The sequence below is a fragment of the Nelusetta ayraudi genome, unplaced genomic scaffold (genome assembly GCF_046127955.1).
Source record: "Nelusetta ayraudi isolate G7.1 ecotype Tasmania unplaced genomic scaffold, CSIRO-AGI_Nayr_v1 ptg000042l, whole genome shotgun sequence".
NCBI classification, from domain to species: domain Eukaryota; kingdom Metazoa; phylum Chordata; class Actinopteri; order Tetraodontiformes; family Monacanthidae; genus Nelusetta; species Nelusetta ayraudi.
Genome location: NW_027466092.1, coordinates 3,856,628 through 3,874,606, shown reverse-complemented (window position 1 = coordinate 3,874,606; position 17,979 = coordinate 3,856,628). Strand labels below are relative to the sequence as shown.

General features: G+C 46.2%; 1 protein-coding gene across 5 annotated transcripts in view; it reads left to right on the top strand.

The window, feature by feature from the left end:
- LOC142893290 (putative uncharacterized protein MYH16) overlaps nt 1–17,979 on the top strand; it is a 51,775-nt gene that overhangs the window by 31,835 nt on the left and 1,961 nt on the right. For all 5 annotated transcript variants that reach the window (XM_076033732.1, XM_076033733.1, XM_076033731.1 and 2 more), the window contains exons 7-21: nt 4,326–4,382; nt 9,250–9,336; nt 9,761–10,006; nt 10,106–10,223; nt 11,491–11,618; nt 11,700–11,896; nt 11,969–12,101; nt 12,474–12,690; nt 13,716–13,852; nt 13,942–14,045; nt 14,559–14,751; nt 15,017–15,220; nt 15,312–15,437; nt 16,313–16,483; nt 17,726–17,926. In XM_076033732.1, coding sequence (XP_075889847.1) covers nt 4,326–4,382; nt 9,250–9,336; nt 9,761–10,006; nt 10,106–10,223; nt 11,491–11,618; nt 11,700–11,896; nt 11,969–12,101; nt 12,474–12,690; nt 13,716–13,852; nt 13,942–14,045; nt 14,559–14,751; nt 15,017–15,220; nt 15,312–15,437; nt 16,313–16,483; nt 17,726–17,926 — 2,319 coding nt within the window. The remainder of the gene's footprint in view (nt 1–4,325; nt 4,383–9,249; nt 9,337–9,760; nt 10,007–10,105; nt 10,224–11,490; nt 11,619–11,699; nt 11,897–11,968; nt 12,102–12,473; nt 12,691–13,715; nt 13,853–13,941; nt 14,046–14,558; nt 14,752–15,016; nt 15,221–15,311; nt 15,438–16,312; nt 16,484–17,725; nt 17,927–17,979) is intronic.

Sequence of the window (17,979 nt, the reverse complement as noted above, 5' to 3'; positions counted from 1 at the left end):
AACATCTCATTGTTGCTTTATTACATGGTCATAAAGTAGTTACACTGTGCCGTGAGGCTGCTCCCAGTCTGAGGAGATAAAGCTGAGCCTTGGCCTGCAGCCTGTTGCACCAGATGTTTCACTGATCATCAGACTCTTCAGTCGCTCCGCGGCGGCGATCAGCAGACTTGCACTTTGAGCCCAAAGCTATTGAAGGAATTTTCTTTACAATATCTTACAGGTACAATTAACTTTTACATTCTGTTTCTTTATTTAGACAGAATTTATTTCCCAGAAAAGTCTTTCAGGATGTGTTTTTCCACTGTGTAAGAACAGATTCTTGATTGTTGTTAATGGTCTGAGCTGAATGTGTTAACAAGCTTCAGAATTCCTCCGTCTTACTGAACTGCAGGCACGTAAATATCACAAAAATAGTACATTTGCACTCCCACAGTTTGTCTTTGTTTTACTTCTCAACTGTGCTTTGGATCTCCCAGGATGCTCCAACGCAGGCTCCAAGCTTCCGCTCTCTTGCTCCTCATCCTCACACTCTCACTGTAACAACAGAGCAGCTCCCCCAAAGTGCTTAGCTATGACTTAATGCAGTGTGAATTTACCCACACACTGCTGGAGCTCCACTCTGAGACCAAGATCAACTGTTTGAGGACAGGCCCTTTATACAATATACTGTGAACTTGGAAAAAAACAAAACAAACCCTGTGGGGTTTGGGGTTTGTTTCAAACCAGGGAGTGTTCAGTGCGATGATGCATCCTGTCCCAGAAGGTGGGCTGGGTCTCTCTGGATTTTAGAGACTGAATATCGATATGGCGCCACTTTAAGGTGGAGGTGACCTACTTACCCTTGAATGTTGAAGAGGACAAAGGAAATTGGGATAACTGGCACTTATTGAAAAAGTCCATCGTCGTGATGATTCTGAAGTCTTTGGCAAAATCGTAGCACCAACATTTTGGAGTTGCACCTTCATACGCAGTGTGAAGGTGAACACTGCCACTGCCACCCGAAGGTGCTTGCAACGACATAGCAGATCCAGGCTGCGTGTGCCTGAGTTGTTTGACATGGCTTGGACAGAGTCTGGTTCAGAGGCAGAACTCCCACTCACTTGCCTCCCCCCCCCCCCCCCCTTGACCCACGTGGGGGGATCTCACAGGACAGAGCTGCCGACGAGGCTGAATCAGCAGCGCGATGAGGCCACATCTGATCACAATTTGCAAGCACTTACAGTGGTTTTATGGCGCGCTGAAGGAAAAACTAGCTTGAAGTGTCTTTTTTTTTTGTCTTCTACGTGATGCATTCATCAATAAAATAATGACAAAAAAAAAAAACATTACAGTTATAGGATCATCAAAAATTAACGCACATGCCAATTGAAGTGAATTTTATATAAAGCAGCATGTAATCCATTGATTGACACAGCGCCCCACACTGGCCTGGAACGGGACTCTATCGCCCTGTTGTCTGCCAGGCACCTGTCTACTCTTTCTCCTTCTCACCTCCAGTGAAAGACAGTGTTGCTTTGGATTCCAGTAATGGAAGTGATCCGCTGCAATTCATGCAGCCTAAAATCTCCATTGTGAGTGAGACTATTTGGATAAATATGTGTTGGATTAAAGTGACAGATAGTTAGAGTGATAGACTGCATAGAAGTATAACAGCATAAAAATGTGGAAACAGATATAAACTATGCTGTGGCGCTCATGAGCTCATCCTGCTGCACCTTCCCAGAGGACGCAAATTGCAGAGAAGGCGGAAAAAAAAACAACGTTTGCACTTGCAGACAATAACTAATAACTTTTTCCAGACTTATTTCGATTTGACTCAGTGCAAAGAAAGAAATGTTTCCCCTTCTTTCCCCTCACGTTAGCAAAATGTCTGTTTTCACACCGTAGATGGCCAACTGTATAAATTACACTGTCGTTTTTTAATGTTTCACAGGAAAACAGCACAATATATTTTAAAAATGCGTGCTCCAAAAAGTTTCAGGCTGACTGCATGGAGACTGCGGTTGTACAGTTATCAAAATGGATTTGCCTTTTTGAACGTACAGGTGAAAAGTAGGCATGAATTACAGTCACAGTATCCACAGCCATAATATTCAGTCTTAATATTAGCTGATAGGAAATCATTCATCATGTCCGGTAGTGTTTTTTTTTTTTTTTTTTTTTTTAATCCCCCCTCAGAAAAAAAAAAAAAAAAAAATCCAAACGCTTCATCACGTGAAAGGCTGTGAGAGGGTTTCTTCTCACACGGATGCCATTTGTTGCTCGAAATCACCTCCTGGACGTCTTCAGTCTACTTCCGGTCTACTTCAAATTGCTCTGATCCAAGTCGTGCGCTCTGCTGCCGACATCTGTTGGTGGTGCACGATGTTTTCTCCAATTGTATTGGGGGCTGCGCTATTTATTTTGAGAGCGGTTCGAGGCAGAGCGAAGTCGAAATTTAACAAGAAACAGACGCGGGCAGGAAGAACTGTGGGAGACAAAAGAGGCTGTGCATGCACGAGGGGGTGTGGACAGTGAAATGCCGCAGGGGATCAGCGGCGGAGTTGTGTGTGCGCGCAGCGCGCGTGCTTGTCAGTCAGTCAGTCAGTTGGGCTGCTGCTGCCTCACCATGGCTGTTCTCTCTGCAGATGTCCTGCGCTGGCATGTGAGTTTTTATATTAGCTTTTATTTTGAAAACAACAAAAACAAAACAACCAAACATTACTTATATCTACATTATATCTCTGCATTTCCTTTTTTTTATTTAAAGAAAAATCGCAGTTTGAAGAGCCAGGAATGGTCATTTTTATTTGTGGGCTATTTTCCACAAAGGCGATGAAACGTCTGCCGTACACATTTGCTCAGGATTTTAGGGAACTTTTAATTGCAAAATTGTTCGAAAAATTGAAAAATGTCGCCTGCATTGGCTGCAAGAATGCGATCCTGCGCCGCGCGAGGCTCCCCTGCAGCCGTTCAGAGAGCTTTCACCACATCAGTGAGCTGGAGGTGCCGCTGCTGTGAACCGTCCCGGGCTGCGTGTCATGTCAGACATGCTTCCTGACACAGATGGGCGCAGGAGATAGCGCAGGGACATGACACGACTTGGCAGGAAGGATGCAGCCTCGTCGGGAAACTGTAAAGTTTTTTTTTTTTTTTTTTTTTTTTTTTTAACAAGCGGTGCAGAACGCAGCCTTGGCAAAGGTTCGGCTGAACAGAAGCTGCTGCGCGGTTGACTTGTTTACGTTGGATCATTGGTTAATTGTTTAGCCTGTCGGAGCAGAATCCCATCCACTGAAGGGAGGGGAGGAGAATTCACTCGTGTATGAATGGTTTTTGTCGCGAGTCGAACTGCAACCCTTCAATTAAAGCGCGGCGTAAAAACTATTCCTGCGCTCGCAGGTGTCCTGCTGTTGTGTGCAGCTGCCGCGCTGCTCTTTTCTCGCATCACTTGCAACCAGCGCGGTCTGTTCTACTGTACTGAGGGGGTCTTGTGCCCTCAGTGTGAAACCTGCATTTAAAACCTGCGCCTTCTTTGCCTGCCAGTATTCAACAAGTGTAGCGGTCAAAGCGCTGGCATCATATGAATTTGTGTCATGTGAGACATTTACATGCAAACAGGTGGCTGTGATGGTTGGAGACATTTTCAGACTGTCCCGTATACTTTTTCAAATAGGTTTTGGGCGAATGTTGCATTTGAGTATGTGTGCAGACACACTGAAATATCATCAGAAGTATGTAGAGTCAGTGTGTACAGTTACTGCATTTATAGTATATATAAAAAAAAGTAAACGCTAAAAAAAAATGAATGACACAAAATGCCATTAAGGGACCTTTTTCTTTTTCTTTTTCTTCTTCCTTTTTTTTTTTTTTTTTTGCTGCTCCCTGCAGCTGTGTAATAATCAGCTCATCAGACCTCTTGCAGAACAGACTCCTGGCCTCCAGTCCTCACCCTGAACTGCAAAACCCCAAAACAAAAACAAAACCTAAGAATTTCCCTGAATGCCATGAAAACTGGCATGACTGGCCCTCCGGTGTTCTCTGCCAGCGGACGCAGCAGCCCTGGCTCACAACACAGATAATGATGGTGACTTTCGACATCCTTGCCCCCAAATTGCTACCTGAGGAAGGGAGAAAAAAAAAAAAAGGAAAAAAAATACAGAGGCAGAAAACACACGCACGTGCGCATGCACACACACACAGGCGCAAGCGCTCGCCCTGAAATAGCAAAAACATTTTGCGAAGGCGACGCCCCATTTGTCCTCCGTCAGGACGTCAGAACCGTGGAGGCGCCGGCGGCCCCGCTAGGTTGCACTTTAACGGGTCTGTTCTTCTCTCTGCTGCTGCAGGCACGCATCGAGGACCTGGAGGAGGAGCTGGAGGCGGAGCGGGCCATGAGAACCAAGGTACGTTTCGCCGCTGCTGCAAAACATCTGCCCGTCTAGAAGCTGCGGGAGGTCGAGCTGTGCGGTGAAACACAGAGAGAGAGAGGGGGGGAAGGAAAGGGGGAGGGAGGAGGGATGGAGGGAGGTCTGCCGGTGTGGCGGCAGCCGCCGATGGGGGTGCAGTGTGTTGATGCTGCCGGTGCCTCTGGTCACCCCAAACCATCTGCACCTGTGATAATAAAGCAGGCCCGGGGAGAGGACCTTGTGTTTCTGATTAAACAAAAAAGGAGTGACCCCAGAAGGCACCAGCAGCACCACCAGCACCACCAGCGCCACCACCTCCTTCTCCCATTTTCTTATTTCCCCTCCAAGAATCTGTCTCCATCACACGAGTCGTTGCACCTTCTGTTTCTCGTAATCCCCTCACATCCTTCCGGGATGTGAGGGGATCCTTCCGAGAATCAGAGAGCAGCTCTTCCCGCGACGTCTCACGCATCTCCTGCAAAACCCTCCGAGATGACGTCCTCTCCCGAGGCACAGAAAGTGGAGGTTTCAACACCAGCGAGGTGGCCGCTGGCGTTCAAACAGGCTCTTAAAAGCCTGTGTGTGTGTGTGTGTGTGTTTCATCCCCCGCCGCCCCCCCCCCAAAAAAAAAAACCCTGCTTGACCCTCCTGAGTCCCCCGCCTCAGCTTCCAGGATACAGTAGGAGTGCAGAGAATGCGCATATTTCACCGACTGTGTTGAATGGAGTGACAGTCGGCACCTGAGGCCGTGGTTTTACACACGGCTCCAACTCTGGGTGGTATTCCTGAACAGTGGGCCCACCAGCAGCAGCAGCAGCAGCAGCAGCAGCCCGCCACCTCAGCAGTGAACCTCTGGAAAAAAAAAAAAGCCAGAGAGCGAGCGAGGAAGGAGGCAGGCTGAGACATGCAGGTTTTTTTTTTTTTTTTTGGGGGGGGGGGGGTTTATCTGCGACATGCCTCTCCTGCAGACAGGCCTGCCATTGTCTGGGCTCTGCTCCTCAGGTCACACAGGGGAGATATCATCAGGAGGTGGAGGCTGACAGGCAGCGCCGCTATTTTCCATGGCATCCCCTTCCCAATGGAATGCCAGCCCCCCCCCCCCACTACCACCCCATACTCACTCATGTACTCAAAGTGTACACTGGTGTATCGTCACACACACACACACACACACATAGAGGTTTGGAGCAACTCTGTGTAGTTTTTCAAAAATCTTTTTTTTAAGATGATTTATTTACTTGTAACATTGGGAATGGCACCTTTGTATTTGCATTGTCTGGCTGTAAGGATGTCACTAGCCAAGTATTGTCTGTGTGTTTGTAATGGGAGAAACACCAAATAGACCAAAAACGACCAGCTAACCAAAATGATATTGTTCTATACCAAGCCAGAAGGGGGCGCTGTGTCAGTCGCAGTTGGTCAAATCAATACATTTAGTGCTTGTGCCTTGATGAAGAAGACAAAGCTCACTATTTGTACATGATATACTTTTATATAGACATTGTATTGTTTGCAGTCACCAAGCTTCAATCAAATTAGCTTTCGGCTAAAGAAAATGACTTAAGAAAAGAATCAACGTGCATGTAATTCACATGTCAATCAATTAGCAGAGGGTGCAACCTGACAGCTAACCTGTGCACCACATGAGGCATATCATGATTTACTGCCACCAAGTGGCACACAGGTCCACTGCTGCATTAATCATAAAGGCTGTCACATCAAGGTCCAGGTGCGTTGAGGTAAAATGTCTGAGTGTAGGGTCACATTTCGGGAAAATGACAATTTGCTAGTCAGCCAGTTCAGTTACTTATGAATATTCCACTCGGTTTTAAAGTTAATAGGACATAATCACAGGATGTCCTCGCTGCATTGGTAGATTAGATCCACTTTTATCCACTGACGTAGGAACTCCTGCTGGTGGAAGGTGGAATTGAATGTTACCAATTAGTTCTGGCTGCTTTTTTGCTTTTGGAGATAAAGTCCCGTCAACCAACTTTACACAAACAAAAAAAATATGCGGGGTCTGTACTCACACAAACATTAAAGAAGAGTTTTCACTCTAAATGGAGTTTTACACAAAAGGCCAAAAGCAACACGAGTTGAGGAAGTTGAAAATCCACAAAGTGGATGTGAGTCATGCGTTGCACGACCATCATTGGCTTTAATTGTCAGGCACTGCAGCCAAGACAGTAAGTGCAGCGCTGCTTATTGATGTGTCCCGGGGCGAAGGGTCGAACCTCCATCCCGCATTAGGCAGGGAACTCGCGAAGACCCCACCAGGACCACCAACCCGCCCGCCCCACCCCTCCACCTCCAGTCATGAGAAGATGGATCTGTCCTCCTCAGCAGACATCTTCAGGGGCGTTGACCCTGACACTGCTGATGATCCGGAGGAGCTGTTGACTCAGTCAGTGGTGCGGAGGAGAGCGACGAGTGAGCCCTGCTCTCCGCTGACGGGTCACCGCTGCAGACTGGGGAAGGGGCTCCAGTGGTGGGGGTCCTCCACGGGAGGCCCCCTGGTTGGTGTCATCTGTTTTCCCTGGTTCTGCCTGAGGTGTATTGACTGCTGCTGTAAGTGGGTGGGTGGGAGCTTTTTACAGAGCCGTCCCATGGCCGCGTCTGTCTTTAGAGCGGCTGTAAAACATCGGCGTAAAAACAACAAGTGTCTTTAACTGCAGAGCGCCGGCTGTCTCTGCGTGTAATGGCCCGACTTTATAAACTCACTCCATGCATGCCGCGTCTGAGCGTGAGAAGTTTCCTCTGAGGTAAATCTGCATGGCCAGTCTGTTGTCGCCACACGTCACAATTCCCAAAGCTCTATAAGCTCTATATGGTCCCACCCGTCCATGTTCTAACACCGCTGTGCAAGTGCAGCCACACACAGAGAGACAAACAACCATCCACGCTCTCACCAACGGCCAGTCTAGTGTTGCCAGTTAGCCTGATGTGCATGTCTCAGAGTCTGTGGGAGGAACCTGGAGTACCTGGAGAGAAGCCATGCATGCAAACTCCACTACTGTACTATCCTAATTTAGTAGAGCAGGAATAGAACCCACAATCATCTGCATGTTAGGCGAGAGTGCGAACCGCTGAGCCACTCTGATATTTTTGATCTGTTTTGATGTCTCATTTTTTGGGGGTTTTATTGCCCTGTACAGACTCAAATGTTGTGACATCAGTATACAGTGTGTATTTTGAGTCAATCATACAATAACATGGAAATGCCATTAGCCACGTTAAAGTAGCAAATTGTTATTGTTTTGTTTGTTGCTGCGTCTTTGATAATTCATTTTCAACATCTAATTTTCTCATCTAATCCACATTGTATCTATTCATATCTCATTATATCAATGTTATTAGCTTTATTAGCTTATTTAATAATGTTTGAAGGACTGCTCTAGTGTAATTTATCACCGTTTTGTACGTACATCGATACAACAATATTATTAGCTAGTCGTCTGGCTTCTGCACACTTGATTGTGAATGCCAGTTTTCATGATCTTTCCCTTGAATATGTATTTATTTTACTAGAGTACGTGGAGGAGGCCTAAACTTACCTTTCCTATTCCTCTTTTTTTTTTTTTTGTTACCGCTAGCAGTCGATGAAGGCACGACAGTTACAAGCTGAAGAAGTAAGTTACAGGTCTAAGCACACCTGTCTCTGAAGTGATGAGACTCTTTTAAGAGCTTCTAGGTGACTTTTACACGGGACTATCCATCAAGCCGCGAGCAGCTTTCTAGTCTGGTATTTACACTTTGAATCTGACTGACGTCTCAAAAAGAAGTACACCAGATTACTAAGAGGTCTTTGAAGAAGAGGGCTGAAGAAGTTGAATCTGGTGATTGAACTTCAATGGTGATCAGTTTAGCCGTGTTATTAGCAGCTCCATCTAAGCGTTCTGACCTACATGTGGAGGATGTTTAGCGGTGAGCTGGGAATCGTGTGACTAACACAGGAAACAAGAGGTCATTGACAATATTTGGATTGTGCGACAGCAGCTGACCTCAGTGTTGCCCCGACTGGCTACAAGTAGGCCCTTTGACCTGAAGATCACTTCCCCCTGTGGCCTGTCAATCAGACGTTTCCCCTGGCGGTTCAGGGCCCCCATCTGAGGAGGAAGAGGAGGGGGAGGAAGGGGGAGGGGGATGTCAGAAAACATCTTCTACCTTTAAAGGAAGTGTGTGTCACACTTTAAGGGATCGACTCGCATTTAATAGAATAAACATGAATCGAATTTAGGTTTTTACGAGCAAATGAATGCTGCGGTTATGATTTGCTAATGAGGAGCAGGTCCATGTGTCTACAGTAGCCCAGAACATAGCCGTCCTCAGGCCATCATGGTTTTGCTTTAAAGATGTGGGTTCAGGTGAAACATTAGAAAACAGGGATCAGTGTTAATATTGCTTGCAATACTCGGTATTGCCACTAGCTGCTGCTAAGTCCTACACACTGGGCCTTCAAGACTAATGCTGTCTAGGTATTAACATTAAAGAATTTCTTTGGTTGATCGTATTTCTTATCATTTGTCAATGAATTTGAAATAGTTCAGGCTATTTTGTTTCCTCTTGGTATTGCTTTCAGGTTGTGCCATGGGATTGAAATTTTAAGCTCTGTAAGTAAGAAGGAACAAAAAAAAGACATGCTAGTAAATCTCAAGTTTATTGATTGAACTAAAGTCAGGAGCCTCAGTAGCAGGTGGGAGAACCATAGCAACAGTAGCTGGTAGATCCTCTTCGTGCTGGTCACCGGCCTGCTCACATGTTGGTTTTGGAGCTGCATCCCATCCTTGTGTTGCCATCGCACCTTTGCCTTCTTCTGCTCACTGCTCCGCCTTGTGTGACCGGCTGCATTTGTTTGTTCCAGGTTGAGAAGCAGAGAGCAGATTTAACCAGAGAGCTGGATGATCTCACAGACCGACTGGAGGAGGCCGGAGGGGCCACGGCTTCTCAGGTAAACTCTGTCTACCTATGTCCAAAGGTCACATGGTATTATTTTTTTTTGTTGGCAGAGTTTTGTTTTGCTCAGACAAAACTGTCTTGTGCTGTCTTTTCACTTCTTTGCTCTTAAATTCAGCAGTACATTTTTAAAACATTATCCATCATTGCATATATTAGATAGCCAGAGGCAGCTGAGAGCAACCGGTATCTCACAGTTATTCATAAAGTTGGAAGGTTTTTTTTTTTTTCATGCTCAAAATTGATTGCTATTGCATTTAAACAGGGATCAACATCGGATTGTGTCTGAAAACATAATTAATCCAACTTCCAAAATTAATGCTAGCATTGTGTAAGTTCTCGTTCCGATGCGAACGTCACCCATCACTAAGTGTGCACCAGCACGGTGTAGAGGTCCACAACCTGTTTGTGACTGACAGATGGAGCTGAACAAGAAACGAGAGGCCGAGATGCAGCGTCTGAGGCGAGACCTGGAGGAGTCCACGGTGCAGTCGGAGGCTCTGGCGGCGTCTCTGAGGAAGCGGCACGGCGACACGGTGGCGGAGTTGACGGAGCAGTGCGAGTCTCTGCAGCGCACGCGGGCCAAGCTGGAGAAGGAGAAGCAGAACTTGAGGCTGGAGGTGGATGAGCTGGCAGCCTCCCTAGACAGCGTGCAGAAAGTCAAGGTCAGTGCGTCTGGTCCAAGGTTCTCCTGCTCCCCCCCCGGAACTCTGAACACAATGCACCCGAGCATAACGTGCTGCTGTGCCTGGACTGTGCTGCAGACGTCCTCAGAGAGCCAGGTGAAGAAGCTGGAGGAGCAGCTGTCGGACGCCAACAGGAGAGGAGATGACCTGCAGAGGGCGCTGACTGAGCTCAGCGTGGCCAAGAACAGGCTCACAGGTAGAGACAAGCTGGAGTGACACTGGGCTGAACAGATTTAGGTCACATGGTCACGGTTCGACCGTCGTTGGAGCACTTTTGAGACTTTCTTTAAAGATCCATAGTGTAAAATTTGGCTTGATTTATGATTTTTGTATTTGCAAAAGCTTAGCATACTCCACATTAATACTACAGTTTACAGTACAATAGATGTCATTTGGTGTTCCTATCCTTAGAATGGTTCTCATATATGTAAGAATATACATAGAGCAATAAGGGTCTTGCACCTAGCCAGCTGCCATTTTGCAGCACCATTTTTTAAAGTAGCCCGTCTGACAGTGTCCTAAATACGAAACGCACTGTCAGGTGGGTTTCCTTAAATATGATAAAGTTTTACATACCGGACCGACTGGACATACTGGAATACCTGGACTCCAAAAACGTTTCTGCTCAGAGAAACTCAGAGGAGCAATCGATATAAACGATCCCCCTCTCCAAAATGGATTTAAAACAAACACTTCTTTGCGAGGTTTTTCCATTGTCTTAAAAAGTCAGCTTTCGGGTTCCTTTTAGCTTCCACAGTTCTGGTAAAGGTCAGAAATATCTTGCCCTGACCGAGGTCGACCACCGTTCCCTCAGTATGCGCAGCCTCCGAGTGTGAGGACATTTCTCCACTGTTTTCCCTGGCTGAGTGGAGGAGCTGCGTGGAGCTGGCCCATTCTCTGCAGCTGTGAATAACACAGCTCTGTTCTTGTTTAAAATGGCAACACAAAACTCCCTTCGCCTATTCGAAGCAGAATGGTCCTCACGGACAGGGTGACGAGTCACTGACGCCTCATTGAGCACCGACTATTCTATTTTATTTTTATACCTTGTAATTTTTCTCCGCACCGAGGCTGACGCGGTGAACATTAACCGTCGTCAGTCAACCCTGATAATAACAGAGCCGCTTGACACTCGGCAGAACCGGGCTTGGGCAGAGTTCTTTAAAGTAAAGTGTGTAAAATTTGTTTGACGTCTGTTTTTTTAAGGAAGCCCACCTGACGTTTCATATTCATGAAACTGTCTGGTGGGCTTCCTTAAAAAATGACACAAAAAAAGAACTGTTTTAAGGGTAGGAAAACCAAATTACTTTTGCAGTGCGAGGACGCACTTTTATTAATGCATGTATGAGTAGAATGTTCAGCTTTTACCAATGTAAAAATCATAAATCAGGCCAGATTTTACACACTGGACCCTTTTAACGCCTCGTGTTTGACGGGCAGCTTTTGATTTGTTGTCCCATCAGCCGATAACGCAGACATGGGTCGTCAGATGGAGGAGACGGAGAGTCGGGCCGGTCAGCTGAGCCGCTCCAAGGCTCAGCTCCAGTCTCAGGCGGACGAGCTGAAGAAGCAGCTGGACGAGGAGGTCAAGGTCAGCGACAGGTCGTCCGGGTGAAGGATTGGCGCTCCGGGGTCGGGAGCTCTGTTCTGATTATCTCGCGGTGATCTTCAGGGTAGGCAGGCGGTCAGCGGCTGCCTGGGCTCGGCGCGGCAGGAGTGCGAGGTGCTGAAGGAGCAGCTGGAGGAGGAGCAGGAGAGCAAGCAGGAGCTCCAGCGGCTGGTCTCCAAGCTCAACAGCGAGGTGACGCACTGGCGTGGCAAGCACGAGGCCGACGCCATCCAGCACTCCGAGGAGGTGGAGGAGACCAAGTGGGTGGCGCAAACGCTCCGCTTGTCGCTCTGGACACCGCCGGCTGGCGCTAACCACTGCGTGTCTTGCAGGAAGAAGCTGGCCTCCAGGCTCCAGGAGGCGGAGGAGGCGATGGAAGCGACCCAGGCCAAGTGTTCTTCGCTGGAGAAGACCAAGCAGAGGCTGCAGGGCGAGGTGGAGGAGCTGTGCATGGACCTGGACAAGGTAACGGCAGAGGGGGAAGCCGTGCATGGGTCTCACACATCGAAGTATGTTATAAGAACTGGATACCAGACTGCTAATATGGAAGCGTGGCAATTTGTCCAAGTGGTCACTCACGGTACTGCAGACAAAAAACCGAAAATGGCCCCAAGACTTTTTTTTTTCCATAGACTGCAAGACAAAAAGAAACGCCTGTGTAACAGCCGACAGGACGACTGCGACCTTAAACTTTTGCATGGCTTAAACAGTGAGAAGCCAAGCTGAGCCCAATGTGAAATCAGATGATATTGTTGTGATAGTATAGTGTTGCTGAGCTGCTCTTGCCTCTTGCTTTGAGCGCCCCGTGTTGAAGAGAGCCTCCGTGTTGTCTTGCAGGCCAGCGGCTGTGGCCAAGCGCTGGACAAAAAGCAGAGGATCCTGGAGAAGCAGCTGGGAGACTGGAAGCAGAAGAGCGAGGAGCTGGTGGCCGAGGTGGAGTCGTGTCAGAAGGAGAGCAGGCAGCACGCCAGCGAACTCTTCAAGCTCAAGACGGCCCACGAAGAGTCTCTGGAGCAGCTGGAGGCCGTTTGCAGAGAGAACAAGGCCTACCAGGGTAAGACAATGACGGGATCATAACAGACAAGAAGATGAATGGTATTGATTTTTTTTTTTTAAACCAGCAATGATGAAATCATAAATATATAATATTAATTGTTAACGTAACTCGCCATATCAGTGAGTTCCCAAATCTGTGGGACTTATTGGATCATTTGGTAGACCATGGAAAACAAATAGGAACAAAGAGGTTTTTACTGCTCGAGTCGTTCAGCAGCAGCAGCAGCTTGAGGCTTCCTGCTTCTTGTTGCATGAGGCAACATGAGGGACAGCTCGGCTCCCTGGTGCCAGCTGTGCAGTGGCGTTTGAATAAGCTCTCGCTAAAGGCAGGAGGGAGTAAAACAAAAACATCTTCACCACTGAATAAAAGAAGTTTTCACTGGTTTTCTTCTACTGCTGTTCATTGTTACTCTTAATGTGAAAATACCCTCAAATACACATAAGCTACTGCTACTGTGTAGCATTATTATATGCCATTGACTGTACATGAAGATGGGCAGAGTCATCATGATGTCACCCATTGGTTTGTGATATAACGATTCAAACCAACAAAAGAAATTGAAACCCTTTTTGCAACCGTTTTTGGTGGCCTCTGCTGGCCAATCAATAGAATGAAGGTTTTTGCCACCTCTGCGTTAGCCTCCTTCATGAAACTGGAAGCTCCATCCATCTTTACACACAGCCAAAAGGTTGTACCGGCATCCTGTTGCTTCTTCATCCATGAACTTTAAAAGCATGCAGCAGTCATGTCCTGTATTCCAAATGGAGGGACTTTGATTGGTTGTGCAATCCACTGAAAGGTCTCGATTTCAGTTGTTCAGTTGTTGAACACAACAAACAACCAATAATATGAGACATATAATATATAATACTGGGGCACTTGAGTCTGACATACGCTATGCATTTTTTCCCGTACACAGTCAGACCATTGCATTACCATTGCATTAACCCTTTGTTGCTACACACTTGAAGCGTATAAAGGGGCTATTCATGTGTTATTGGGTCTTTTTTTCCAACTTGCAGAGGAGATAGCAGATCTGACAGACCAGCTTTCAGACGGAGGCAAAAGCGTCCACGAGCTCCAGAAAGCAAAGAAGAAGATTGAGATGGAGAAGGAGGAGCTACAGGCCTCACTGGAGGAGTCAGAGGCAGCGTTGGAGGTCCGTGCATCTGCTCTGACTGGTCAGAACAGGTTATGTCCTGCCATCCATCGATTTGATTATTTCTTCACTCCCTCTTTACCCGCCAGGCCGAGGAGACCAAGGTCCTGAGGCTGCAGCTGGAGTTGTCTCAGGCTAGAGGAGAGCTGGAGCGCAAACTTCAGGAGAAGGAGGAGGAGACAGAGGCAGCCAGGTGTGGACCCGTCTGAGTTATCTCACTGCTTTCCTCCTCACAGAGATCAGAAATAAGGCTCTTGGTCATCGTCTTACAGCATAACCACGTTAAGAAGGAGCACAGCAGACGGCAGCTAGCTATCAGTTCATTTTGGCCAAGCAGGGTTTAAATCTTGCTAGCTGCTTTAAAAACTAAGTCATCCTCCACAGATTTAACAGGTACCATGGATCATTTTCAAAAGCTTCTGTTTTCTGAACATGTAACTTCCTACTGTGATTTCCTACTGATCTTTTTTTTCTCCAATTTTTGCAAATTAATTTGTGTGTGTTATTGAAACAGTTTCTACAAATAAACTAACATTCTGCTTACAGTGCTGCTAACCTTTATCTCTATCTTTTCTTCCCCCCTTTATTTCTTCTACAAAGTCTCCGCTTTGGAGGTAAAAAGCCTGTTTCCTTAAACCCCTTCTCGCTGTCTGCAGCCAAACTTTTCCTTCGAATATTTGTCATTCCTCTTCGCCTCCTCTGCCAGAAAAACCCACCAGAGGGCGCTGGAATCCCTCCAGACCACCCTGGACGTGGAAATGAAAGGCAAGGCGGAGGGACTGAAGCTGAAGAAGAAGCTGGAGTCTGACATCAACGACCTGGAGCTGCAGGTGGACCTGCTCACCAAGAGCAACGCGGAGCTCAGCAAGAGCAACAAGAAGATGCAGCAGCAGATCAAGGTCTGACGTGCGATAAATAGATAGATAGATAGATAGACATAGAGATAGATAGATAGATAGAGATAGATAGATAGATAGATAGATAGATAGACATAGAGATAGATAGATAGATAGATAGATAGATAGATAGATAGATAGATATGCTTTATTGGCTGTCCAAAATGTTTAAAATTTGGCACACACTGGATTTTTAAGAGCAGAAAGAAAAAAGACAACATTAAGAACAGCAGCTGATAGAGCGCCCGCCCTGCTGTCTCTGTCCCAGGAGCTGCAGACCCAGCTGGAGGAGGAGGTGAGGAGCCACGAGGACCACAGGGAGGAGCAGGCGGCGCTGGAGCGACGCTGCGCCCTGCTGGTGGGCGAGAGCGAGGAGACCCGCGCCGCCCTCGACAGCGCCGAGAGGGCCCGCAAGGCCCTGGAGACGGAGCTGCAGGACGTCAACGACAAGTTCAGCGACCTCAACAACCAGGTTGGGAGCGGCTCCGCCGCTCTGATTTTAATGTTTCCCTGCCGCTGGAACGTCCGACTTTTAATCTGTTCTTCCCGCCGCTCCTGCTCAGTTCCAGACGGCCCTGAGCGGGAGGAGGAAGCTGGAGGTGGATCTCCAGACTCTGCTGCAGGAGCACGAGGAGCTGCAGGCCGAGCTGAGGGCGTCCACGGAGAAAGCCAAGAAGGCCTGCTGTGAGGTAAAGGGGCACTTACACTGCAATGCATGCTAGGATACATGGCAATCCCATGTCCAATCCACTCACCCCGGTCCAGGGGTCATCAACATGGTCTGCTATAAAAAAAAAAATTGCACAACTCGGCCTAAAATTTAATTTAATTTTTTTGCTATTTTTTTTGTAATCACACTTGCATTTATATAGATTTGAAAATGACAATATCTTAAATGTGAATTGTGAATACTTCATTATACATTAAGTGTAGAGAAGCTCAGGTGGACATTTGAAAATGGAGTTCAATTCAAAAGTGTGTTCATGAAATGTAACAGATATAATTTTCTTAAAAATGCAGATTTGCACCTATAAACATGTAGGAATGTTTTTGCAACATAGTTCATGATTGGTTAAAAGGGTTTGTCAATGCAAAGAGTGAAAATGAGACATTTTCTTCTATGAAATGTTGTTCAAGTCATCATCTGAAATTTGAACAATTGCTGAGGTTAATAGAATAATTGATAATAGTGTTGTATGATAATATTATCTGTTCAGTAACCTTGTTCAGTCATTGTTGATAATTATTGTGAGAAATCATTAACACGAAGAGTGTCTTCATATTGCTGAGTATCATTAATACGAATATATAACTAAAGACAAACTGAGAAAATGTGTTATTTCAGAAGAGTGTAGCAAACTGGTTGTAGGACTCAGCACCCATGAATTAGCTGTCAGGTTTAAAAAGGATGCTGACCCCTGCTGTAGTCCATAGACCTATAGAAAGCATTGCATCTAGAACTCTCTGCTCAGCCTCTCTCATGGATAAAGTCTCTTTTTTTTTTTGCACGTGTGCATGTTTTGTGTGAGGCCTCTGACAGAATCCTTCGTTACAATGCATGCAGTTGGCGCGGGTGGGCGAGGAGCTGCGTCTGGAGCAGGAACACACGCTGCACCTGGAGAGGGTGAAGAAAGGGCTGGAGGCTCAGATCAAAGAGATGAGCGGCAGGCTGGAGGAGGCCGAGCAGATGGCGCTGAAGGGGGGCAAGAAGATCATCCAGAAGCTGGAGGGGAAGGTACGATACCTGAGACGCCAGCCAGCCAGTCAGCCAGCCAGCCAGTCAGCCAGTCACAGATCCCGTCTGTCCCTCACCATCCTGGTAGAACCTGCAGTGAGATACCGTGTAATCCTGCTCAACTCCAATAGCTCTAACTCTCATTCACTCGACGAGTTATCTGTGAACCAGGACGTCCTGCGCCCACAAGTGAACATACTGTAAAATTAAAAAAACAAAAAACAAGAAACATCAACAATCAATCAAATTTTTATTTTTCAAAGCGATAAATCACTCGAGAAAATCCACTGAATCCTCCAGAGTGAGCAAAGGTGCGACAGTGGCCAGGAAAAACTCCTCAGTTGGAAAAAAAAAAAACCTGCAGCAGATCTGGCCTCCAGAGGGCGCTCATCAGCTTTGACCAGTCGTGGTCAAAAGGAAATACAAAAGAAGGAGAGATAGAGATGGAAGTGGCAGACAGGCCAGAATGAGTTGCAGGGTGAACGACCAAATACTTACAAAAGCTCTCATAATATAGATAAAGATATAAATATGTATACAAATAGCATATCCAGATATAGTAAGACAATATATACTGTAAGTATCTGTACAAATATGTATGTATATATATATATACACACACACACATATATATATATATATATATATATATATATATATATATATATATATATATATATATATATATATATATATATATATACATATATATATATATACATATATTTTTTTATATATATATACATATATATATATATATACATATATTTTTTTATATATATATACATATATTTTTATATATATATATATATATACATATGTATATATATATATATATATATATATATATATTTTTTTTTTATATATATATATATATATCCCTATGTGTATCCCTATGTGTATCCCTATGTATATAAATAAATGTTAGTGTATAAATATATGTGAAATTATTCAAAAATGTAAATAGATAAATGTATCAACGAACAGCAGTGGACTGTTTTTGCTGCTGCCCATACAGAAAGTATTAGTCCATGATCATAGCTGACCGTAGCTGGGAGTGTGAAGACAAATGTTTGTGTGTGTATGTGGCCCCTGCAATGAGCTGCCGACTCGTCCGGCCGTGCTAGAAGAAGGCAGCTGCGATTGTCTCCAGCGTCACCCACCACCCTGAGTGTAGGAGAAGCAGGCGTGGAACATGAGCGAGTGATTGTTTGTTGTCACGACTGTCTTCCCCACGGTCAGGTGAAGGAGCTGGAGCTGGAGCTCGACTCGGAACAGAAGCGGCACGGCGAGACGGTGAAGACGCTGCGGAAGAACGAGCGGCGGCTAAAGGAGCTGCTGTTCCAGTCGGAGGAGGACCAGAAGAACCAGCAGAGGATGCAGGAGCTGGTGGAGAGGCTGCAGAACAAGATGAAGGCCTACAAGAGACAAGTGGAGGAGGCCGTGCGTCACCGCCGCCGCCGCCGCCACTGCCACGCACCGGTTCACTGCCGCAC